The sequence below is a fragment of the Lepidochelys kempii genome, chromosome 17, assembly GCF_965140285.1.
Source record: "Lepidochelys kempii isolate rLepKem1 chromosome 17, rLepKem1.hap1, whole genome shotgun sequence".
Taxonomy (NCBI): domain Eukaryota; kingdom Metazoa; phylum Chordata; order Testudines; family Cheloniidae; genus Lepidochelys; species Lepidochelys kempii.
Window position 1 is genome coordinate 25,065,799 of NC_136396.1, and position 20,315 is coordinate 25,086,113.

Genomic DNA, 20,315 nt, shown 5'->3' on the forward strand with positions numbered 1-20,315 from the left:
GTTGAGCTCGACGATCTAGCCAGCTTTCTATCCACTTTATAGTCCATTCATCCAGCCCATACTACTTTAACTTGCTGGCAAGAATACTGTGGGAGACAGTGTCAAAAGCTTTGCTAAAGTCAAGGAATAACATGACCACTGCTCTCTCCTCATCCACAGAGTCAATTATCTCGTTATAGAAGGCAATTAGATTAGTCAGGCATGACTTGCCTTTGGTGAATCCATGCTGACTGTTCCTGATCACTTTCCTCTCCTCTAAGTGCTTCAGAATTGATTCCTTGAAGATCTGCTCCATGATTTTTCCAGGGATTGAGGTGAGGCTGACTGGCCTTTAGTTCCCCAGATCCTCCTCCTTCTCTCTTTTAAAGATGAGCACTACATTAGCCTTTGTCCAGTCTTCTGGGACCTCCCCCGATTGCCGAGAGTTTTCAAAGATAATGGCCAATGGCTTTGCAATCACATCCGCCAACTCCCTCAGTACTCTTGAATGCAGCGCATCCAGCCCCATGGACTTGTGTTAGTCCAGCTTTTCTAAATAATCCCAAACCACTTCTTTCTCCACAGAGGGCTGGTCACCTCCTCCCCATTCTGTGTTGTCCAGTGCAGTAGTCTGGGAGATGACCTTGTTCGTGAAGACAGAGGCAAAAAAAGCATTGAGTACATTAGCTTTTTCCACATCCTCTGTCCCTAGGTTGCCTCCCTCATTCAGTAAGGGGCCTACTCTTTCCTTGGCTTTCTTCTTGCTGCTAACATACCCGAAGAAACCCTTCTTGTTACTCTTAACATCTCTTGCTAGCTGCAACTCCAAGTGCGATTTGGCCTTCTTGATTTCACTGCTGCATGCCTGAGCAATATTTTTATACTCCTCCCTGGTCATTTGTCCAGTCTTCCACTTCTTGTAAGCTTCTTTTTTGTGTTTAAGATCAGCAAGGATTTCACTGTGAAGCCAAGCTGGTTGCCTTCCGTATTAATATTCTTTCTACACATCAGGATGGTTTGTTCCTGTAACCTCAATAAGGATTCTTTAAAATACTGCCAGCTCTCCTGCACTCCTTTCCCCCCATGTTATTCTCCCAGGGGATCTTGCCCATCAGTTCCCTGAGGGACTCAAAGTCTGTTTTTCTGAAGTCCAGGGTCCGCATTCTGCTGCTCTCCTTTCTTCCTTGTGTCAGGATCCTGAACTCGACCATCTCATGGTCACTGCCTCCCATGTTCCCCTCCACTTTTGCTTCCCCTACTAATTCTTCCCGGTTTGTGAGCAGCAGGTCGAGAAGAGCTCTGCCCCTAGTTGGTTCCTCCAGCACTTGCACCAGGAAATTGTCCCCTACGCTTTCCAAAAACTTCCTGGATTGTCTGTGCACTGCTGTACTGCTCTCCCAGCAGATATCAGGGTGATTGAACATTTTGACTGTCCTGGTCATTCCCCTCCTACAGCCTGCACATAGCTAACATCCACAGCTCCTCCAGTCATAATGATGCAGAGGAGCAGAGTTCATTGGGCCTTGGCCTACTGAGACTGAAGCTGGCACTTACCCTTCTAGGTGAGCGTCTGTCATGGTTCAGCAGGTTTTACTAACAACTCACTGTAATTTGCTGCAAGGCTCCTGGCTTCCAGCACCTAATTAACCTCCACTGCAGCCCTCCTGACAAGACAGCTCATGCTAAATCACTGCACTGATGTGAGAGGAAAAAACACAGGCTCTACTTTTACTGCCCAATGGGCATGTAGGGCAGGAATTACAAAAATCACTGAGGGAAGCAGGAGCACGTCCCATTGAAAGATAATGGGAGCTGGGCTCAAACTTCTCAGACACTTTTCAAAATCCTGTCTCCAACTCTGGGATGCTGTAAACCGCCCATGAGCCCCTACCTTCTATCAGCTCTCAGCCTGTTAAATAGATTCACAAACTGTAAGGTCAACGGGAGCCATTCTGATAATCTAGTCTGACCTTCTGCACGTCCCTGGCCAGAAAACACCACCCAAGGAGTCCTGCAGTGAGCCCAACACTTTGTGGTGGAAACATAGCTGATCTTTCAGAAAGATACCCTTAAATAATTACTGCAGGACCTCATGGTGGAAACACAGACAAAGAAGCCAAGGTGAGAGGTGGTTCTAGGAATGTAAAGGCATGGAGGAATTGCATTATCAGGCTGAGAGCTTGGTGAACATTGACTGAGAAGCTGTTCCACATGTAATTAGGGATTAAGGGCCTGGGTGTCCTAGCGCTTGACACTGTAGATGGAGGAGCCAGAAAGGAGGCAAAAGAGGAAGATGTGTAGAGAAAGGACAAAGCAGGAAGAGAGAGTGTGTAGAGGGAAGGGAAGAGGAAGTAAGCAAAAGAAGGAAGAAGGGAGGTTCGGGACAGGAGGGGCAAGCCAATCGATAAACATCTAACCCTCACATCCTCTCCCTCATCCTCCCCTCCCTGTGTCCCCTCTTGGGATGAACTCTTTACAGGAGGGGAGCTGTCCTATTGGTACCCAGAGCATAAACACAGATTACGAATCAGGAACAATTGCAACCTGGCCTCTAAATGTTATTCTATTGCCAAAGACAAAGGCTTACCACCATTTGAAAAGCAGCCTTCTCCCTAGCGGTCACCCCCACCGCAGCCCTCTGGACAAGGGATCTGATGCTAAATTGCTGTCAAAAGGAACCAGACTCAGTCCTCCAGCATCCCCAGGGCTCTCCTCACAATGCTGGAGGGCAGCAGAGGGAGACCTCCAGGAGCATGTGTTTGGAAAGTGAAACTCTTCACTGGTTTATGTTCCTATTATCAGATACCAAATGAAGGTGGCAGGCAGCACTGTGGGGAGCAACATAGGCTGTAACCATACAGTTTAAACAGGGTCTTTCTGAAACAGGAGGATTTCTTTCTTTGTTGCCTACTATACCTTAGTAGCATATGGAACAACCTGTCGGAAGCACATGGCAGCAGGTCCAGCTGTGTCCCACCAAGCTGTGCTGAATAACTGCCCCATGCATATTGATTCACCCAAACTCTCGCTGTGGGAAGAAAAAGTCACAGACTGTTTTAGGAAATCTGAACTGGAAAAATCTCATCCCCCATGGGGGCAGGTTCCAGAAATCAGGCACGGAAAAACTGCCTGGTAAAAGCCTGTCCACTGAGCAACAGCATGAACAGGGATGATCAGATAGGCATCTGACAGTTCAGATCCTCTGCATTTACTGCGATCTCTTATCTAGTGGTTAGTATTTGGGATTGGGGAATCCAGTAGCTCCTCCTGTGACCTCAGGCATATCTCAACCTCCCAATGTCTCAGTTTCCCCCTTTGTAAAATGGAGATAATAGCTATTAGCTACCTCACAGGGGACTGTGAGCCTTCATTTATGCCAAGGACCAGCATGTGATGGGGGAGAGAAAAGACATACTTGAATGTTTGAACTCCGAGACCACAGGGACGGGCACCATAGCCAGATAGAAACAGAACTTCAGGCAACCTTTAAGAGGGCTTAGGTTGCGATTCAGAATAAGGTTCAGGTCAATTCTTATTTAATCCTGATTGGTTCACCCACCCCGCATAAAAATTGTAATCTAGCCAGAAGGGGAGCAAAATGGATGGTATAAAGCAGGGGTCCTTCCATCCATGCATTCTACACTCCACAGCAGGCATTTCAGAGACCCAGCTCCAGAGGGTGGCCACACACCCAGACTGCAAATCTGGAGGCACAGAAAGGGTTGCATCACTTCTCAGACTGTGCCTACAGTGGTGGGAACTCATTGAGAATCCTGTCTCATTAGTTTATTCTCCTTTAGCAGCCTGTCTGGCCAGGAGCTATTGCCAGGGAGCGAGCAGGCAGTATATCACCAGTTCTCTCAATTAAACCCTCCTGTTCGTTCTCTTTGCAGAGCTGGAGGACGTTGCTGTTTCCTAGTCATGACACAATCTGGAGGTGGCAATGGTGTCTGTAAATTAGTATTTTGATACCGAAGTGGCACGAGTACAAGCTCCGGGTCTCGGCAGCAATAACAAGACAATTACATTTGTTTTCTAGCTGAGTGGACAGGAAAATGACTCACCTGGATTAAAAGGGCCATTTGCTCTTTGCAGCCTCACTGCATCCACAAGCCTTAGGCACAGAATCATTCTGCACTAGCCTTAAGAAGCCCTCAGTGTTCCTCCTCATCTCCTTTCCTACCAGCCAAAAGAGCCCAGCAAGCCATCTAATCTCCTTTCCTAGCTGCCCAGCCATCTGCGGTCTCTCTCTTCCCCAGATGGCTTCTATCAGCTCCATGGTCATCACGCACTTCATCAGCCTCCTGGTTTACACCACATGCTGGTTACATCACAGCCAGCATGACCACTGTCGCACTGTACCAGCATCTAATTCTTTGCATATGTCCCATCCATCCACTCAAGAAAGCAGATCAAGCCTGATGTGTCATGGTAGTACACATGTTCCCCACACCCCACAGCCTGCTGGAGCAGAAAGCCGAGAACGCCTCACTCACTCTCATCTGGGTTTGGGGATGCAAGAATAGCACTGTGCTTCCTCTTCACTTCCTCCACATTCTCAGAAATTTTATCGATGAACCCTCGAATTTCTTCCACCTACGGAGACATGGCCCAAATGAACACAGCTGTTCAGCATATTCATGACAGTTGAGTCTATGAGAAGGGGAGAGGTTGTTAAACTCAAGTGCTCCCCCATCTGAAAGCAGTCATAGGAGACCTGGGCCAGCATAGGCTGCTTCCTGCAGGAGAATTTCGCTGGCTACCACCTGATTGGCTTCTTAAAAGTGTGGCTATATCATGAAAAGAGACTCTCTAAAGTGCAGCAGTGTGGTTTGGGGGCAGGGGAACATGTTTATTACATCAGTGACTCTATGTCACGTCTGTTCAGTTTACATGTTAGAAAATGTTATTTCAACATGCCAGCCCAGAAAACTCCCTTGGGATCCAGGAGACTCCAAGCTTCCCAGCTCATGCATTAGCATCAAGAATAATGGTTTTCCATCTGGGACACTGAATAATTCTGCTCCAGATGCACAAGTCAAACTGCAGACCAGCTTGCTCTTCTATAACTGCTGGATCCACAGGGTTAACCTTCTAGTCATTAAGGAAAACACACTTGGCCGATACACTGGGAGAGTAGACGTAGTGAGTGAGAAGGTGACCGTCACTGCACTTTAAGGAAGTTTGCTGATGTCTTGGGAAATGCAGTCAGGGTTGCATTATGCTGTTTTTCTGGGCTGCCTATCTAGAATACCTCTTCCTTCAATTCGCTGAGTGACTTTTCAATGGGGTTTTACATCCTACATTCAACTTTTGATAGACTGCCTAGAGATGTCTTCACCCCCCCAACACACTATGATAAAGGTGTTCTAAAAAGCTGCACGCATTGCTCACAGCCACCCACATGCCAGAATAGAACCTCCATTTGTAAGCCAGATATGTACAGAAAAAGTCAGCCAGTCCCATGCAGAGGGACTTCCAGGGTTGTTTTAGTGCCTTTCTGCTATAATCAAAGCACTGAGGCAAGAAAGGTTGCAGGGTTTGAGGCTTTCTGCTGCCCCAAAAGACAGTGGCTTTCCTCCACACTGGCATAGGGACATCTGTTCTAATTTACCAACAGTTGCTAAAGTTGTCCCTTTGGTTTCGAAGGATGCACCTGGAGGATCAAATTTCACATTACATCATAGGCTTTGTAATTGCACATTACAACATTGGCTCTGCTGTGAAGACTGCATGATACTAATCAATGCCTAAACCTTTATGGGGCATGCTCTGGGGTGTGACCGAGGAGGAGCTAACATAGGCTGAAGCCTGAGAATTGGCAGACCTCATGTCAACGAGTAAAAGACTCTGTTCCCACTGGCAATTCCTACACACGTGACTGTGACATCAACTGGAGGGCAGGGATGAGAACACAGGTGCCATGTATTCTGTGGCTAGAGTCCAGTGGGAGGTCAGGGAGAGAGCACCACTTAGAGTTCTGACCAGCGGCACAGCTCTGAGCTTCGCTGAGAGAACCAACATCTCACCTGTTCAAAGAACTCATCCATGAAGCGATCCCGGTCCACGCTAACGGTGACTTCATCATCATCATCACTGTCCTTAGCCTGTGCAGACACAAACACAGACATTAGCAAGATGCTCTCTACAAACTTCGCTGATCCATTCTAAGAACGTAGCCCAATGGCCCTCTCTCGAGTCAGCAGAACATGGGTTTCCATCTGAACTTTGCCTGGGAACAGGTTACTCCTGTGATGCGGGAGGTAAATGCTGACCCTTTAGAAGCTGTGGGGATTAATTAAATTAATGGAAAAGGAAAAACCCAGGAAAGAATCAATCCCTGGACACTGCATTTAGAGTGTTACTAAAAGGCTTAAGGAAATATCAAGATCAGGCTCACACACAGAGGCATGATGAAAATCACCACTGAAACTCATGGTCAAGTCTCTTAAGCTTTTTGTGCCTCAGTTTACCTTAGTGTAAAATAAGAATAATGATTTTTACATAGTGTGCTGAAAGGAATCATTTCATGTATAAGTAGGGGCATAGCAAGCAGATCGAGGGATGTGATCATCCCCCTCTATTCGACATTGGTGAGGCCTCATCTGGAGTACTGTGTCCAGTTTTGAGCCCCACACTACAACAAGGATGTGGATAAATTGGAGAGAGTCCAGCGAAGGGCAACAAAAATGATTAGGGGTCTGGAACACATGACTTATGAGGAGAGGCTGAGGGAACTGGGATTGTTTAGTCTGCAGAAGAGAAGAATGAGGGGGGATTTGATAGCTGCTTTCAACTACCTGAGAGGTGGTTCCAGAGAGGATGGTTCTAGACTATTCTCAGTGGTAGAAGAGGACAGGACAAGGAGTAATGGTCTCAAGTTGCAGTGGGGGAGGTTTAGGTTGGATATTAGGAAAAACTTTTTCACTAGGAGGGTGGTGAAACACTGGAATGCGGTACCTAGGGAGGTGGTAGAATCTCCTTCCTTAGAAGTTTTTAAGGTCAGGCTTGACAAAGCCCTGGCTGGGATGATTTAATTGGGGATTGGTCCTGCTTTGAGCAGGGGGTTGGACTAGATGACCTCCTGAGGTCCCGTTCAACCCTGATATTCTATGATTCTATGTCCTCATACACACAGCAGAGGACAGCTCAATGAAAACAACTGCTCCATGCACAAAGAGGATGTGTGACTAGTAAACATGGGGTAGAAAATAACACAGAATATAGTATAATCACAATATATAAATGGATGCTATGTTCACTTTTGGTGGTCCTATTGCAGTAAAACCTTAGCAGAAATAGAGGAGAGCAGGGTTCAGAGACAGGTGACCAAAATTAGAGATCTAGAAAGTCTTCAACATGAGGAGTTGTTATAGCTGTGTTGGTCCCAGCATATTAGAGAGACAAGGACTCGTGAATATCCTAGGATCAACATGGCTACAACACTGTACACAACAATGGAAGATATCGAACTCACCCACCTCCTCTTTAGTATGAGGAGACAGTTAAAAGATTTCATGCAGAGAGGAGACATGAGAGAGAGGAAATAATGAATGGGTAGGGAAGTTCCTATATACCTTTGCACTCTTGGAAAGGGGAGGTGCAATGAAATTGAAAGGGAACAAATTTAATACTAACAAAAAGAAAGATTCTCTTTTACTCAACACAGAATTCACCCATGAACTCCCTGCCACATGGTATCAGAGCCCAGGAGCTTACCAGGATCCTAGGAAGGGTTTGACATTCATGTGGGTAATGAGAATACTCACAAATACTGTAGACAGGATACAAACAGAAGGGCTCTAAACCCCAGTGCTTCAGTCTACAAGCCCACCATGAATTGTATGGAGTTAGGAAGACCCTTCCCATGAGCAGGTGATTCCAGAATTGTCTGTTATAGGGGTTTTTTACACCGTCTTCTACAGCAGCTGGTGCTGGGCACTGTCAAGCCATATCTGCACTACAAATGGGTGTGTTCTACAAGATAGCCAACACAGTGAAAATCCAAGACAAGACAAACTGACGTTTTACCTCAATATAACTGATTGAGGTGAACTCTAAACTCCCCCTTGGGTACACCTCAATCAGCTTCACCGTGATAAAACTACAGCTTGCCCAGTCTTCACCAGGATTCTCCACCATGTCGGCTGTCTCACTGTAAAAGCACATCTCTTTGGAGTGAAGACATGACCTTCAAGGTCAGATCCTGGAGTTGCCACTCCCCAATCTGATTCAGTCTGGCTGTTCCTAAATCTCTACTACAGGGGAGAGATTTCATCAAGCCATATTTGTAAAGCACTTTCAGACCCAATACACACACAGTGTAAGCACAAACTCTCATTGGCTATTATGGGGGCAAAAGCCTCTCCAGATGTTACTGACAGCACCTGTTTTGTTTCCAAGAGTATTGCTTATGGGCAGGTGTACCAAAATTCAGAACCTGAATGTACGTCACACAGAGGAGGAAGAGCCCAGCCCCGGAACAGCCTCTCTCAAGTGCAGACTCTGAGGCCCTTATCCTGCAGAGCTCTGCATTCAAGGCCACAGCTCCAGAAAGTAGCCTGTGACGTGAAGTAAGAGAACAATTTAGGCTTAACAGACTCTCACCCTAATCTGCTCAGCTAACAAGATGTGCTGAATCAGCACCAGACCTACAGGGCTATTAAACAAAAAGGAGACAGTCAAGAGAGCATTATGTGACCATACAAAGATACAGTTTACTGCCCGAACACCCCTCACACACAGCCCAGGGCACTCTGCAGCCACTCAGAGCTGCAGATACACTGAAGCACACAGATTGCTAAACGATCATATAAATGATTTCATCAAGCAAAGCAAATAACCCTCACACCTGAATGCTTAGGGATGGGAGGGGAAGGACCCCCCCAACCCCCCACATGGCAATCCTCCACCTCAATTGTATTATTCTGAGCGTGCTTTCACCCATCTGGTGCCCTCCTTCACATGTTCTTCCCTTTCCCTTCTCCTGATGGCCCAAGCCAAGGCAGTTTGTGGATAAACACTGATCTCTTCCCACTCATTCGCTTACTGATTTGTGGCAAGAAACACCCTACCTACTTTATCCATATGTCTGCACAGGATCCACAAACAAGCTTTGAACACAAATGAGGCTGTGTCCCGTGCACATGCTCCCATAATTATCAATTGCGCTGTATGTTTCGGGAGTTATTAGTACATCGTCTCCCAGAACTAGTATAATTGCCTGTTTTAGCCATTTGGTTTTTGTCCCACCAGATAACCTATTTGTTTTTCACTTTACTTAGGTTTCAGTGAGGACTCTCTATGTTGAATTAAGATGGACTGCATTTTCAAACTGCTAAATGGCTAGGAAGAATCTGAGACCAGTTAATAAGCCTGTCGCACTCTCTACACCTGTACATGACAGGGAAGATTTAATCAGAAAATTATCTGCCCAACTGAACACATTTTATGCCTTTACTTACAGTGAGCCCTGGTCTACACTAGGAGTTTAGGTCAAATTTAGCAGCGTTAAATCAATTTAACCCTGCACCCGTCCACACGACTTTTTTTCGACTTAAAGGGCTTGTAAAATTGATTTCCTTACTCCACCCCCGACAAGGGGATTAGCACTGAAATCGGCATTGCCGGATCGAATTTGGGGTACTGTGGATGCAATTTGACGGTATTGGCCTCCGGGAGCTATCCCAGGGTGCTCCATTGTGACTGCTCTGGACAGCACTCTCAACTCTGATGCACTGGCCAGGTAGATTGGAAAAGGCCTGTGAACTTTTGAATTCGAATTTCCTGTTTGGCCAGCTTGGCAAGCTGCAGGTGAGTGCAGAGCTCATCAGCAGAGGTGACCATGATGGAGTCCCAGAATCGGAAAAGAGCTCCAGTATGGACCGAACGGGAGGTACAGGATCTGATCGCTGTATGGGGAGAGGAATCTGTGCTATCAGAACTCCGTTCCAGTTTTCGAAATGCCGAAACATTTGTCAAAATCTCCCAGGGCATGAAGGACAGATGCCATAACAGGGACCCAAAGCAGTGCCGCAAGAAACTTAAGAAGCTGAGGCAAGCCTACCAGAAAACCAGAGAGGCAAACGGCCGCTCTAGGTCACAGCCCAAAACATGCCGCTTCTATGATGAGCTGCATGCCATTTTAGGGGGTTCAGCCACCACTACCCCAACCGTGTTGTTTGACTCCTTCAATGGAGATGGAGGCAACACGGAAGCAGGTTTTGGGGATGAGGAAGATGATGATGAAGTTGTAAATAGCTCACAGCAAGCAAGTGGAGAAACCGGTTTTCCAGACAGCCAGGAACTGTTTCTCACCGTGGACCTGGAGCCAGTACCCCCCGAACCCACCCAACGCTGCCTCTCGGACCCGCCAGGTGGAGAAGGGACCTCTGTGAGTGTACCTTTTAAAATACTATACATGGTTTAAAAGCAAGCATGTTTAATGATTAATTTGCCCTGGCATTCGCGGCTCTCCTGGATGTACGCCCAAAGCCTTTGCAAAAGGTTACTGGGGAGGGCAGCCTTATTCCTTCCACCATGGTAGGACACTTTACCACTCCAGGCCAGTAGCACATAGTCGGGAATCATTGCAGAACAAAGCACTGCAGTGTATGTTTGCTGGCATTCAAACAACATCCGTTCTTTATCTCTCTGTGGGTATGTCTACACTACGAAATTAGGTCAAATTTTTGTAGAAGTTAGTTTTGTAGAAAGCGTTTTTATACAGTCGATTGTGTGTGTCCCCACATAAATGCTCTAAGTGCATGAAGTTGGCGGAGTGTGTCCACAGTACCGAGGCAACCGTCAACTTCCGGAGTCACAGTTCCCGCAGTCTCCGCTGCCCATTTAAATTCTGGGTAGAAATCCCAGTGCCTGATGGGGCTACAACATTGTTGTGGGTGGTTCTGGGTACATATCGTCAGGCCCCCCCTTCCCTCCCTCCCTCCATGAGAGCAAGGGCAGACAATTGTTTTGCGCCTTTTTTCCCTGAGTTACCTGTGCAGACGCCATACCATGGCAAGCATGGAGCCCGCTCAGCTCATTGTCACCGTATGTCTCCTGGGTGCTGGCAGACGCGGTACTGCATTGCTACACAGCAGCAGCAACCCATTGCCTTGTGGCAGCAGACGGTGCAATAGGCCTGATAACCATAGTCATCGTATCTGAAGTACTGGCCGCCTCGGTAAGGTCAGTCAGAAGCGCCTGAGCAGATATGGGTGCAGGGACTAAATTAGGAGTGACTCGACCAGGTCGTTCTCTTTAGTCCTGCAGGCAGTCCTATTGTACCATCTTATAGTGAGCAGGCAGGAGATGTGGCTAGCAGTCCTATTGTACCATCTTCTGCCGGGCAGGCAGGAGATGACGATGGCTAGAAGTCCTTCTGCGCCGTCTGCTGACAGCCAAAGATGCAAAACATAGATGGAGTGGATCAAAATAAGAAATACACCAGATTTGTTTTGTATTCATTTGCTCCCCCCACCCTCCCTCTCTCCGTGAAGTCCTGCCTGAAATACCAGAAGGAGGGACAGCTCAGTGGGTTGAGCATTGGCCTGCTAAACCCAGGGGTTTGAGTTCAATCCTTCAGGGGGCCATTCTGTGTGACAGTTGTTTTTCTTTCTCCTTGATGTAAAGCCACCCCCTTTGTTGATTTTAATTCCCTGTAAGCCAACCCTGTAAGCCATGTCGTCAGTCACCCCTCCCTCCATCAGAGCAACAGCAGACAATCGTTCCACGCCTTTTTTCCGTGCAGACGCCATACCATGGCAAGCATGGAGCCTGCTCAGATCACTTTGGCATTTAGGAGCACATTAAACACCACGCGCATTATCCAGCAGTATATGCAGCACCAGAACCTGGCAAAGCGAAACCAGGAGAGTAGGCGACGTCAGCGCGGTGACGAAAGTGATGAGGACACGGACACAGACTTCTCTCAAAGCATGGACCCTGGCAATGGAGGCATCCTGGTGCTAATGGGGCAGGTTCATGCGGTGGAACACCGATTCTGGGCCTGGGAAACAAGCACAGACTGATGGGACCGCATAGTATTGTGGGTCTGGGATGATTCCCAGGGGCTGCGAAACTTTCGTATGTGTAAGGGCACTTTCACGGAACTTTGTGACTTGCTTTCCCCTGCCCTGAAGCGCATGAATACCAAGACGAGAGCAGCCCTCACAGTTGAGAAGCGAGTGCCAATAGCCCTGTGGAAGCTTGCAACGCCAGACAGCTACCGGTCAGTCAGAAATCAATTTGGAATGGGCAAATCTACTGTGGGGGCTACTGTGATGCAAGTAGCCAATGCAATCAAAGATCTGCTGACATCCCTGGGAAATGTGCAGGTCCTAGTGGATGGCTTTCCTGCAATGGGATTCCCTAACTGTGGTGGGGCCATAGACGGAACCCATATCCCAATCTTGGCACCAAGCCGGCGAGTACATAAACTGCAAGGGATACTTTTCAATAGTGCTGCAAGCACTGATGGATCACAAGGGACGTTTCACCAACATCAACGTGGGATGGCCAGGAAAGGTACATGATGCTCGCATCTTCAGGAACTCTGGTCTGTTTCAAAAGCTGCAGGAAGGTACTTTCTTCCCGGACCAGAAAATAACCTTTGGGGATGTTGAAATGCCTATAGTTATCCTTGGGGACCCAGCCTACCCCTTAATGCCCTGGCTCATGAAGCCATACAGAGGCACCTAGGACAGTCAGTCAGGAGCTACTCAACTACAGGCTAAGCAAGTGCAGAATGGTGGTAGAATGTGCATTTGGACGTTTAAAAGCGTGCTGGCGCAGTTTACTGACTTGGTTAGACCTCAGCAAAACCAATATTCCCACTGTTATTACTGCTTGCTGTGTGCTCCACAATATCTGTGAGAATAAGGGGGAGATGTTTATGGCGGGGTGGGAGGTTGAGGCAAATTGCCTGGCCGCTGTTACGCACAGCCAGACACCAGAGTGGTTAGAAGAGCACAGGAGGGCGCGGTGTGCATCAGAGAAGCTTTGAAAACCAGTTTCATGACTGGCCAGGCTACGGTGTGAAAGTTTTGTTTGTTTCTCCTTGATTAAAACCCCCACCCCTTGGTTCACTCTACTTCCCTATAAGCTAACCACCCTCCCCTCCTCCCTTCGATCACCGCTTGCGGAGGCAATAAAGTCATTGTTGCTTCACATTCATGTATTCTTTATTAATTCATCACACAAATAGGGGGATAACTGCCAAGGTAGCCCGGGAGGGGTGGTGGAGGAGAGAAGCACTGCGAGAGGTGGTGGAGGAGGGAAGGACAAGGCCATACAGCATTTTAAAAGTTTAAAACTTTAAAACTTATTGAATGCCAGCCTTCTGTTGCTTGGGCAATCCTCTGGGGTGGAGTGGCTGGGTGACCGGAGGCCCCCCCACCGCGTTCTTGGGCGTCTGCGTGAGGAGGCTATGGAACTTAGGGAGGAGGGCAGTTGGTTACACAGGGGCTGAGCGGCGGTCTGTGCTCCTGCTGCCTTTCCTGCAGCTCAACCATACCCTTGAAACACATGCAGCTGGTGGAGAAAAAAAAAAGGGACAGTGGTATTTAAAAAGACACATTTTATAGAACAATGGGTACACTCTTTCACGGTAAACCTTGCTGTTAACATTAGATAAATAGCACATGTGCTTTCATTCCAAGGTCGTATTTTGCCTCCCTCCACTGTGTGGCTAGCCCCTCACCCTTCCTCCCTCCCCGTGGTGAACAGCGGGGAACATTTCTGTTCATCCACAGGCAAACAGCCCAGCAGGAATGGGCACCTCTGAATGTGTTCTTAAGAAAAGCACCCTATTTCAACCAGGTGACCATGAATGATATCACTCTCCTGAGGATAACACAGAGAGATAAAGAACGGATGTTGTTTGAATGCCAGCAAACATACACCGCAATGCTTTGTTCTACAATGATTCCCGAGTACGTGCTACTGGCCTGGTGTGGTAAAGTGTCCTACCATGGTGGAAGGAATAAGGCTGCCCTCCCCAGTAACCTTTTGCAAAGGCTTTGGGAGTACATCCAGGAGAGCCGCAAATGCCAGGGCAAATTAATCATTAAACATGCTTGCTTTTAAACCATGTATAGTATTTTAAAAGGTACACTCACCAGAGGTCCTTTCTCCACCTGGCGGGTCCGAGAGGCAGCGTTGGGTGGGTTCGGGGGGTACTGGCTCCAGGTCCACGGTGAGAAACAGTTCCTGGCTGTCTGGAAAACCGGTTTCTCCACTTGCTTGCTGTGAGCTATTTACAACTTCATCATCATCTTCCTCGTCCCCAAAACCTGCTTCCATGTTGCCTCCATCTCCATTGAAGGAGTCAAACAACACGGTTGGGGTAGTGGTGGCTGAACCCCCTAAAATGGCATGCAGCTCATCATAGAAGCAGCATGTTTTGGGCTGTGACCCAGAGTGGCCGTTTGCCTCTCTGGTTTTCTGGTAGGCTTGCCTCAGCTTCTTAAGTTTCACGCAGCACTGCTTCGGGTCCCTGTTATGGCCTCTGTCCTTCATGCCCTGGGAGATTTTGACAAATGTTTTGGCATTTCGAAAACTGGAACGGAGTTCTGATAGCACAGATTCCTCTCCCCATACAGCGATCAGATCCCGTACCTCCCATTCAGTCCATGCTGGAGCTCTTTTGCGATTCTGGGACTTCATCATGGTCACCCTCTGCTGATGAGCTCTTCATGGTCTCCTCTGCTGATGAGCTTTGCACTCATCAATCCTGAAGCTGATGAGCTCTGCACTCATCAATCCTGAAGCACTTGCATGAGAGGAAAGTGATCAGGAACAGCCAGCATGGATTCACCAAGGGAAGGTCATGCCTGACTAATCTAATCGCCTTTTATGATGAGATTACTGGTTCTGTGGATGAAGGGAAAGCAGTGGATGTATTGTTTCTTGACTTTAGCAAAGCTTTTGACACGGTCTCCCATAGTATTCTTGTCAGCAAGTTAAGGAAGTATGGGCTGGATGAATGCACTATAAGGTGGGTAGAAAGCTGGCTAGATTGTCGGGCTCAACGGGTAGTGATCAATGGCTCCATGTCTAGTTGGCAGCCGGTATCAAGTGGAGTGCCCCAAGGGTCGGTCCTGGGGCCGGTTTTATTCAATATCTTCATAAATGATCTGGAGGATGGTGTGGATTGCACTCTCAGCAAATTTGCGGATGATACTAAACTGGGAGGAGTGGTAGATACGCTGGAGGGGAGGGATAGGATACAGAAGGACCTAGACCAATTGGAAGATTGGGCCAAAAGGAATCTGATGAGGTTCAATAAGGATAAGTGCAGGGTCCTGCACTGAGGACGGAAGAACCCAATGCACAGCTACAGACTAGGGACCGAATGGCTAGGCAGCAGTTCTGCGGAAAAGGACCTAGGGGTGACAGTGGACGAGAAGCTGGATATGAGTCAGCAGTGTGCCCTTGTTGCCAAGAAGGCCAATGGCATTTTGGGATGTATAAGTAGGGGCATAGCGAGCAGATCGAGGGACGTGATCGTTCCCCTCTATTCGACATTGGTGAGGCCTCATCTGGAGTACTGTGTCCAGTTTTGGGCCCCACACTACAACAAGGATGTGGATAAATTGGAGAGAGTCCAGCGAAGGGCAACAAAAATGATTAGGGGACTGGAACACACGAGTTATGAGGAGAGGCTGAGGGAGCTGGGATTGTTTAGCCTGCAGAAGAGAAGAATGAGGGGGGATTTGATAGCTGCTTTCAAGTACCTGAAAGGGGGTTCCAAAGAGGATGGCTCTAGACTGTTCTCAATGGTAGCAGATGACAGAACGAGGAGTAATGGTCTCAAGTTGCAGTGGGGGAGGTTTAGATTGGATATTAGGAAAAACTTTTTCACTAAGAGGGTGGTGAAACACTGGAATGAGTTACCTAGGGAGGTGGTAGAATCTCCTTCCTTAGAGGTTTTTAAGGTCAGGCTTGACAAAGCCCTGGCTGGGATGATTTAACTGGGAATTGGTCTTGCTTTGAGCAGGGGGTTGGACTAGATGACCTTCTGGGGTCCCTTCCAACCCTGATATTCTATGATTCTATGATTCTAAGTGGCGGGCTGAAGAGAGGGCTGAAGCTGAAAGGTGGTGGCAGCATGATGAGAGGAGGCAGGATTCAATGCTGAGGCTGCTGGAGGATCAAACTCATATGCTCCAACATATGGTTGAGCTGCAGGAAAGGCAACAGAAGCGCAGACCGCCACTACAGCCCCTGTGTAACCAACCGTCCTCCTCCCCAAGTTCCACAGCCTCCTCACTCAGACGCCCAAGAACACAGTGGGGGGGCCTCTGGTCACCCAGCCACTCCACCCCAGAGGATTGCCCAAGCAACAGAAGGCTGGCATTCAATAAGTTTTTAAGTTTTAAACTTTTGAAGTGTTGTATGGCCTTGTCCTTCCCTCCTCCACCATCCCTCGCAGTGCTTCTCTCCTCCACCACCCCTCCCGGGCTACCTTGGCAGTTATCCCCCTATTTGTGTGATGAATTAATAAAGAATGCATGAATGTGAAGCAACAATGACTTCATTGCCTCCGCAAGCGGTGATCGAAGGGAGGAGGGGAGGGTGGTTAGCTTACAGGGAAGTAGAGTGAACCAAGGGGCGGGGGTTTTCAACAAGGAGAAAAACAGAACTTTCACACCGTAGCCTGGCCAGTCATGAAACTGGTTTTCAAAGCTCCTCTGATGCGCACTGCGCCTTCCTGTGCTCTTCTAACTGCCCTGTTATCTGGCTGCACGTAACGAGCAGCAAGGCAATTTGCGTCAACCTCCCACCCTGCCATAAACGTCTCCCTCTTACTCTCACAGATATTGCGGAGTGCACAGCAAGCAGTAATAATAGTGGAAATATTGGTTTTGCTGAGGTCTAACCAAGTCAGTAAACTGCGCCAGCGCGCTTTTAAACGTCCAAATGCACATTCTACCACCATTCTGCACTTGCTCAGCCTGTAGTTGAATAGCTCCTGACTACTGTCCAGGGTGCCTGTGTATGGCTTCATGAGCCAAGGCATGTAGGCTGGGTCCCCAAGGATAACTATAGGCATTTCAACATCCCCAATGGTTATTTTCTGGTCTGGAAAGAAAGTCCCTTCCTGCAGCTTTTGAAACAGACCAGAGTTCCTGAAGATGCGAGCATCATGTACCTTTCCCGGCCATCCCACGTTGATGTTGGTGAAACGTCCCTTTTGATCCACCAGTGCTTGCAGCACTATTGAAAAGTACCCCTTGCGGTTTATGTACTCTCCGGCTTTGTGTTCCGGTGCCAAGATAGGGATATGGGTTCCGTCTGTGGCCCCACCACAGTTAGGGAATCCTATTGCAGCAAAGCCATCCACTATGACCTGAACATTTCCCAGGGTTCTACCCTTGATAGCAGCAGATCTTTGATTGCGTGGGCTACTTGCATCACTGCAGCCCCCACAGTAGATTTGCCCACTCCAAATTGATTTCTGACTGACCAGTAGCTGTCTGGCATTGCAAGCTTTCACAGGGCTATTGCCACTCGCTTCTCAACTGTGAGGGCTGCTCTTATCTTGGAATTCTTGAGCCTCAGGGCAGGGGAAAGCAAGTCACAAAGTTCCATGAAAGTGCCCTTACACATACGAAAGTTTCGCAGCCACCGGGAATCGTCCCAGACCTGCAACACTGTGCGGTCCCACCAGTCTGTGCTTGTTTCCCAGGCCCAGAATCGGCGTTCCACCGCATGAACCTGCCCCATTAGCACCATGATGCTCGCATTGCCAGGGCCCATGCTTTGAGACAACTCTGTGTCCGTGTCCTCATCACTCTTGTCACCGTGCTGACATCGCCTACTCTCCCGGTTTCGCTTTGCCAGGTTCTGGTGCTGCATATACTGCTGGATAATGCGCGTGGTGTTTAATGTGCTCCTAAACGCCAAAGTGATCTGAGCAGGCTCCATGCTTGCCATGGTATGGCATCTGCACGGATAAAAGGCGCGGAACGATGTTCTGCTGTTGCTCTGATGGAGGAAGGGGCGACTGACGACATGGCTTACAGGGTTGGCTTACAGGGAATTAAAATCAACAAAGGGGGTTGCTTTACATCAAGGAGAAAGAAAAACAACTGTCACACAGAATGGCCCCCTCAAGGACTGAACTCAAACCCCTGGGTTTAGCAGGCCAATGCTCAACACACTGAGCTGTCCCTCCCCCCAGTATTTCAGGCAGGACTGAATCTCCATTAAACTTTTCAAGGTGCCCCTGACAGACCTCACCGAAACGATTGCCGGCTGTTGATTTCATGGAGGGAGGGAGGGGAGGGAGCAAATGAATACAAAACAAATCTGGTGTATTTCTTGTTTTGATCCACTCCATCTATCTTTTACATCTTTGGTTGGCAGCAGATGGTGCAGTAGGACTGCTAACCATCCACATCTCCTGCCTACTTACCATAAGATGGTACAATAGGACTGCCTGCAGGACTAAAGAGGATGACCTGGTTGAGTCACTCCTAATTTAGTCCCTGCACCCATATCTGCTCAGGCGCTCCTGACCGACCTTACCCAGGCGGCCAGAAGCACTTCAGATACGATGACGATGGTTATCAGGCCTATTGCACCGTCTGCTGCCACAAGGCAATGGGTTGCTGCTGCTGTGTAGCAACGCAGTACTGCATCTGCCAGCACCCAGGAGACATAGGGTGACAGTGCTTGCCATGGAATGGCGTCTGCACAGGTAACTCAGGAAAAAAGCGCGAAACGACTGTCTGCCGTTGCTTTCACGGAATGAGGGAGGGAGGGCCTGACGACATGTACCCAGAACCACCCGCGACAATGTTTTTTGCCCCATCAGACATTGGGATCTCAACCCAGAATTCCAATGGGCGGCAGAGACTGCGGGAACTGTGGGATAGCTACCCACAGTGCAACACTCTGGAAGTTGACACTAGCCTCGGTACTATGGAAGCACTCTGCAGAGTTAATGCACTTAAAGCATTTTGTTTGGGGACACACACAATCGACTATATAAAAACAATTTCTAAAAAACCAACTTCTATAAATTCCACCTAATTTCGTAGTTTAGACATACCCTTAGTGTTATACAAAGGGTAGGTCGACACCGGAACAAAAGACCCGCGACACATCACACATCACCACCTGGCTCAGTTGACTTGGACTCACTGGACTCAGGCTCAGGAGCTAAAAATTGCAGTATAGACATTCGGAGTCAGGCTTGAGCCCTTCGTCCATGGCATGGTCCCAGAGCTCGGGCTCCAGGCCGAGTGTCTACATAGTGATTTTACAACCCTGCAGGCCAAGCCCCGTGAGCCCAAGTCAGCTGACCCCTGCTAGCCACAGGTGTTCATTTGCCGTGTAGACATACCTTAAATAACACTGTAACCCAACCCCAAGGTGTGGGTGAAGCCTTCTCCCTTTTCTACTCTGGGTTCACCTATAACAACACCTGCTGCCTCCACCAAAGGAAACCCCTCCTAATGCAGAGAACACAGGGGGCTTGTCCCTTGGGGAAAATATTAAATACACAATCTGATACACAATCACATCAGCTCCAAGGGGCTCCTATCCACCTTCTGTATCTCTTTTCTGAGATGACATGAACATCTCTCTCAGGTGGCAATATTTCTAAGGCACACAGCACCAAGGTATCTAGGTCCCATGAGACTGAATCGGAGCAGACTGCTGGGTCTGTGTGCGCCCCGGCAGGGAGATAATTCACCTAAAATACCTGTTTCTTTACCAATGTTTCAACCCCCAAAGCACTCAGTGCTCACTGTTAAAAACATACCCACACAATGAGAGGACCCCATTATACCAAATACACATGAATACTGGGTCGGGGAAAGGGGCCTCAACATCATTCTAACTCTGAAGACATCGTCTGTAACACCCTGAGGGGTCATGGCACCCCTGTCAAGTGTAATCTACAAAGCCTCATGGGGACAGGCCGACTTGGGACGTTCCGATAGTGATGGAGACAAATTAGCTGAAGAGGATTCAGAGTAACAGCCGTGTTAATCTGTATTCGCAAAAAGAAAAGGAGTACTTGTGGCACCTTAGAGACTAACCAATTTATTTGAGCATAAGCTTTCGTGAGCTACAACTCACTTCATCGGATGCATACTGTGGAGTTTCCCCAGTATGCATCCGATGAAGTGAGCTGTAGCTCACGAAAGCTTATGCTCAAATAAACTGGTTAGTCTCTAAGGTGCCACAAGTACTCCTTTTCTTTTAGCTGAAGAGGAGAACACATCAGAAATGGGAGTGAGACAGCGTGAGAGACAGGCAGTCTTGTGAATTCCTTTTATTTACCTTTTAGCGATATGACTGTATTTTCTGTTTGCACA

At 48.2% G+C, this 20,315-nt stretch overlaps 1 protein-coding gene across 7 annotated transcripts in view; it reads right to left on the reverse strand.

Moving 5' to 3' along the window:
* STX1A (syntaxin 1A) overlaps positions 1-20,315 on the reverse strand; it is a 338,192-nt gene that overhangs the window by 267,763 nt on the left and 50,114 nt on the right. For 5 of the 7 annotated variants that reach the window (XM_073315464.2, XM_073315468.2, XM_073315463.2 and 2 more), the window contains 2 exons: positions 6,009-6,086; positions 4,476-4,575 (listed from right to left, as the gene is read on the reverse strand). In XM_073315464.2, the coding sequence (XP_073171565.1) occupies positions 4,476-4,575; positions 6,009-6,086 (178 nt within the window). Of the gene's footprint in view, positions 1-2,895; positions 3,008-4,475; positions 4,576-6,008; positions 6,087-20,315 lie in introns of those variants that run through there. The other 2 variants (XM_073315466.2, XM_073315465.2) reach the window with 2 other exon arrangements.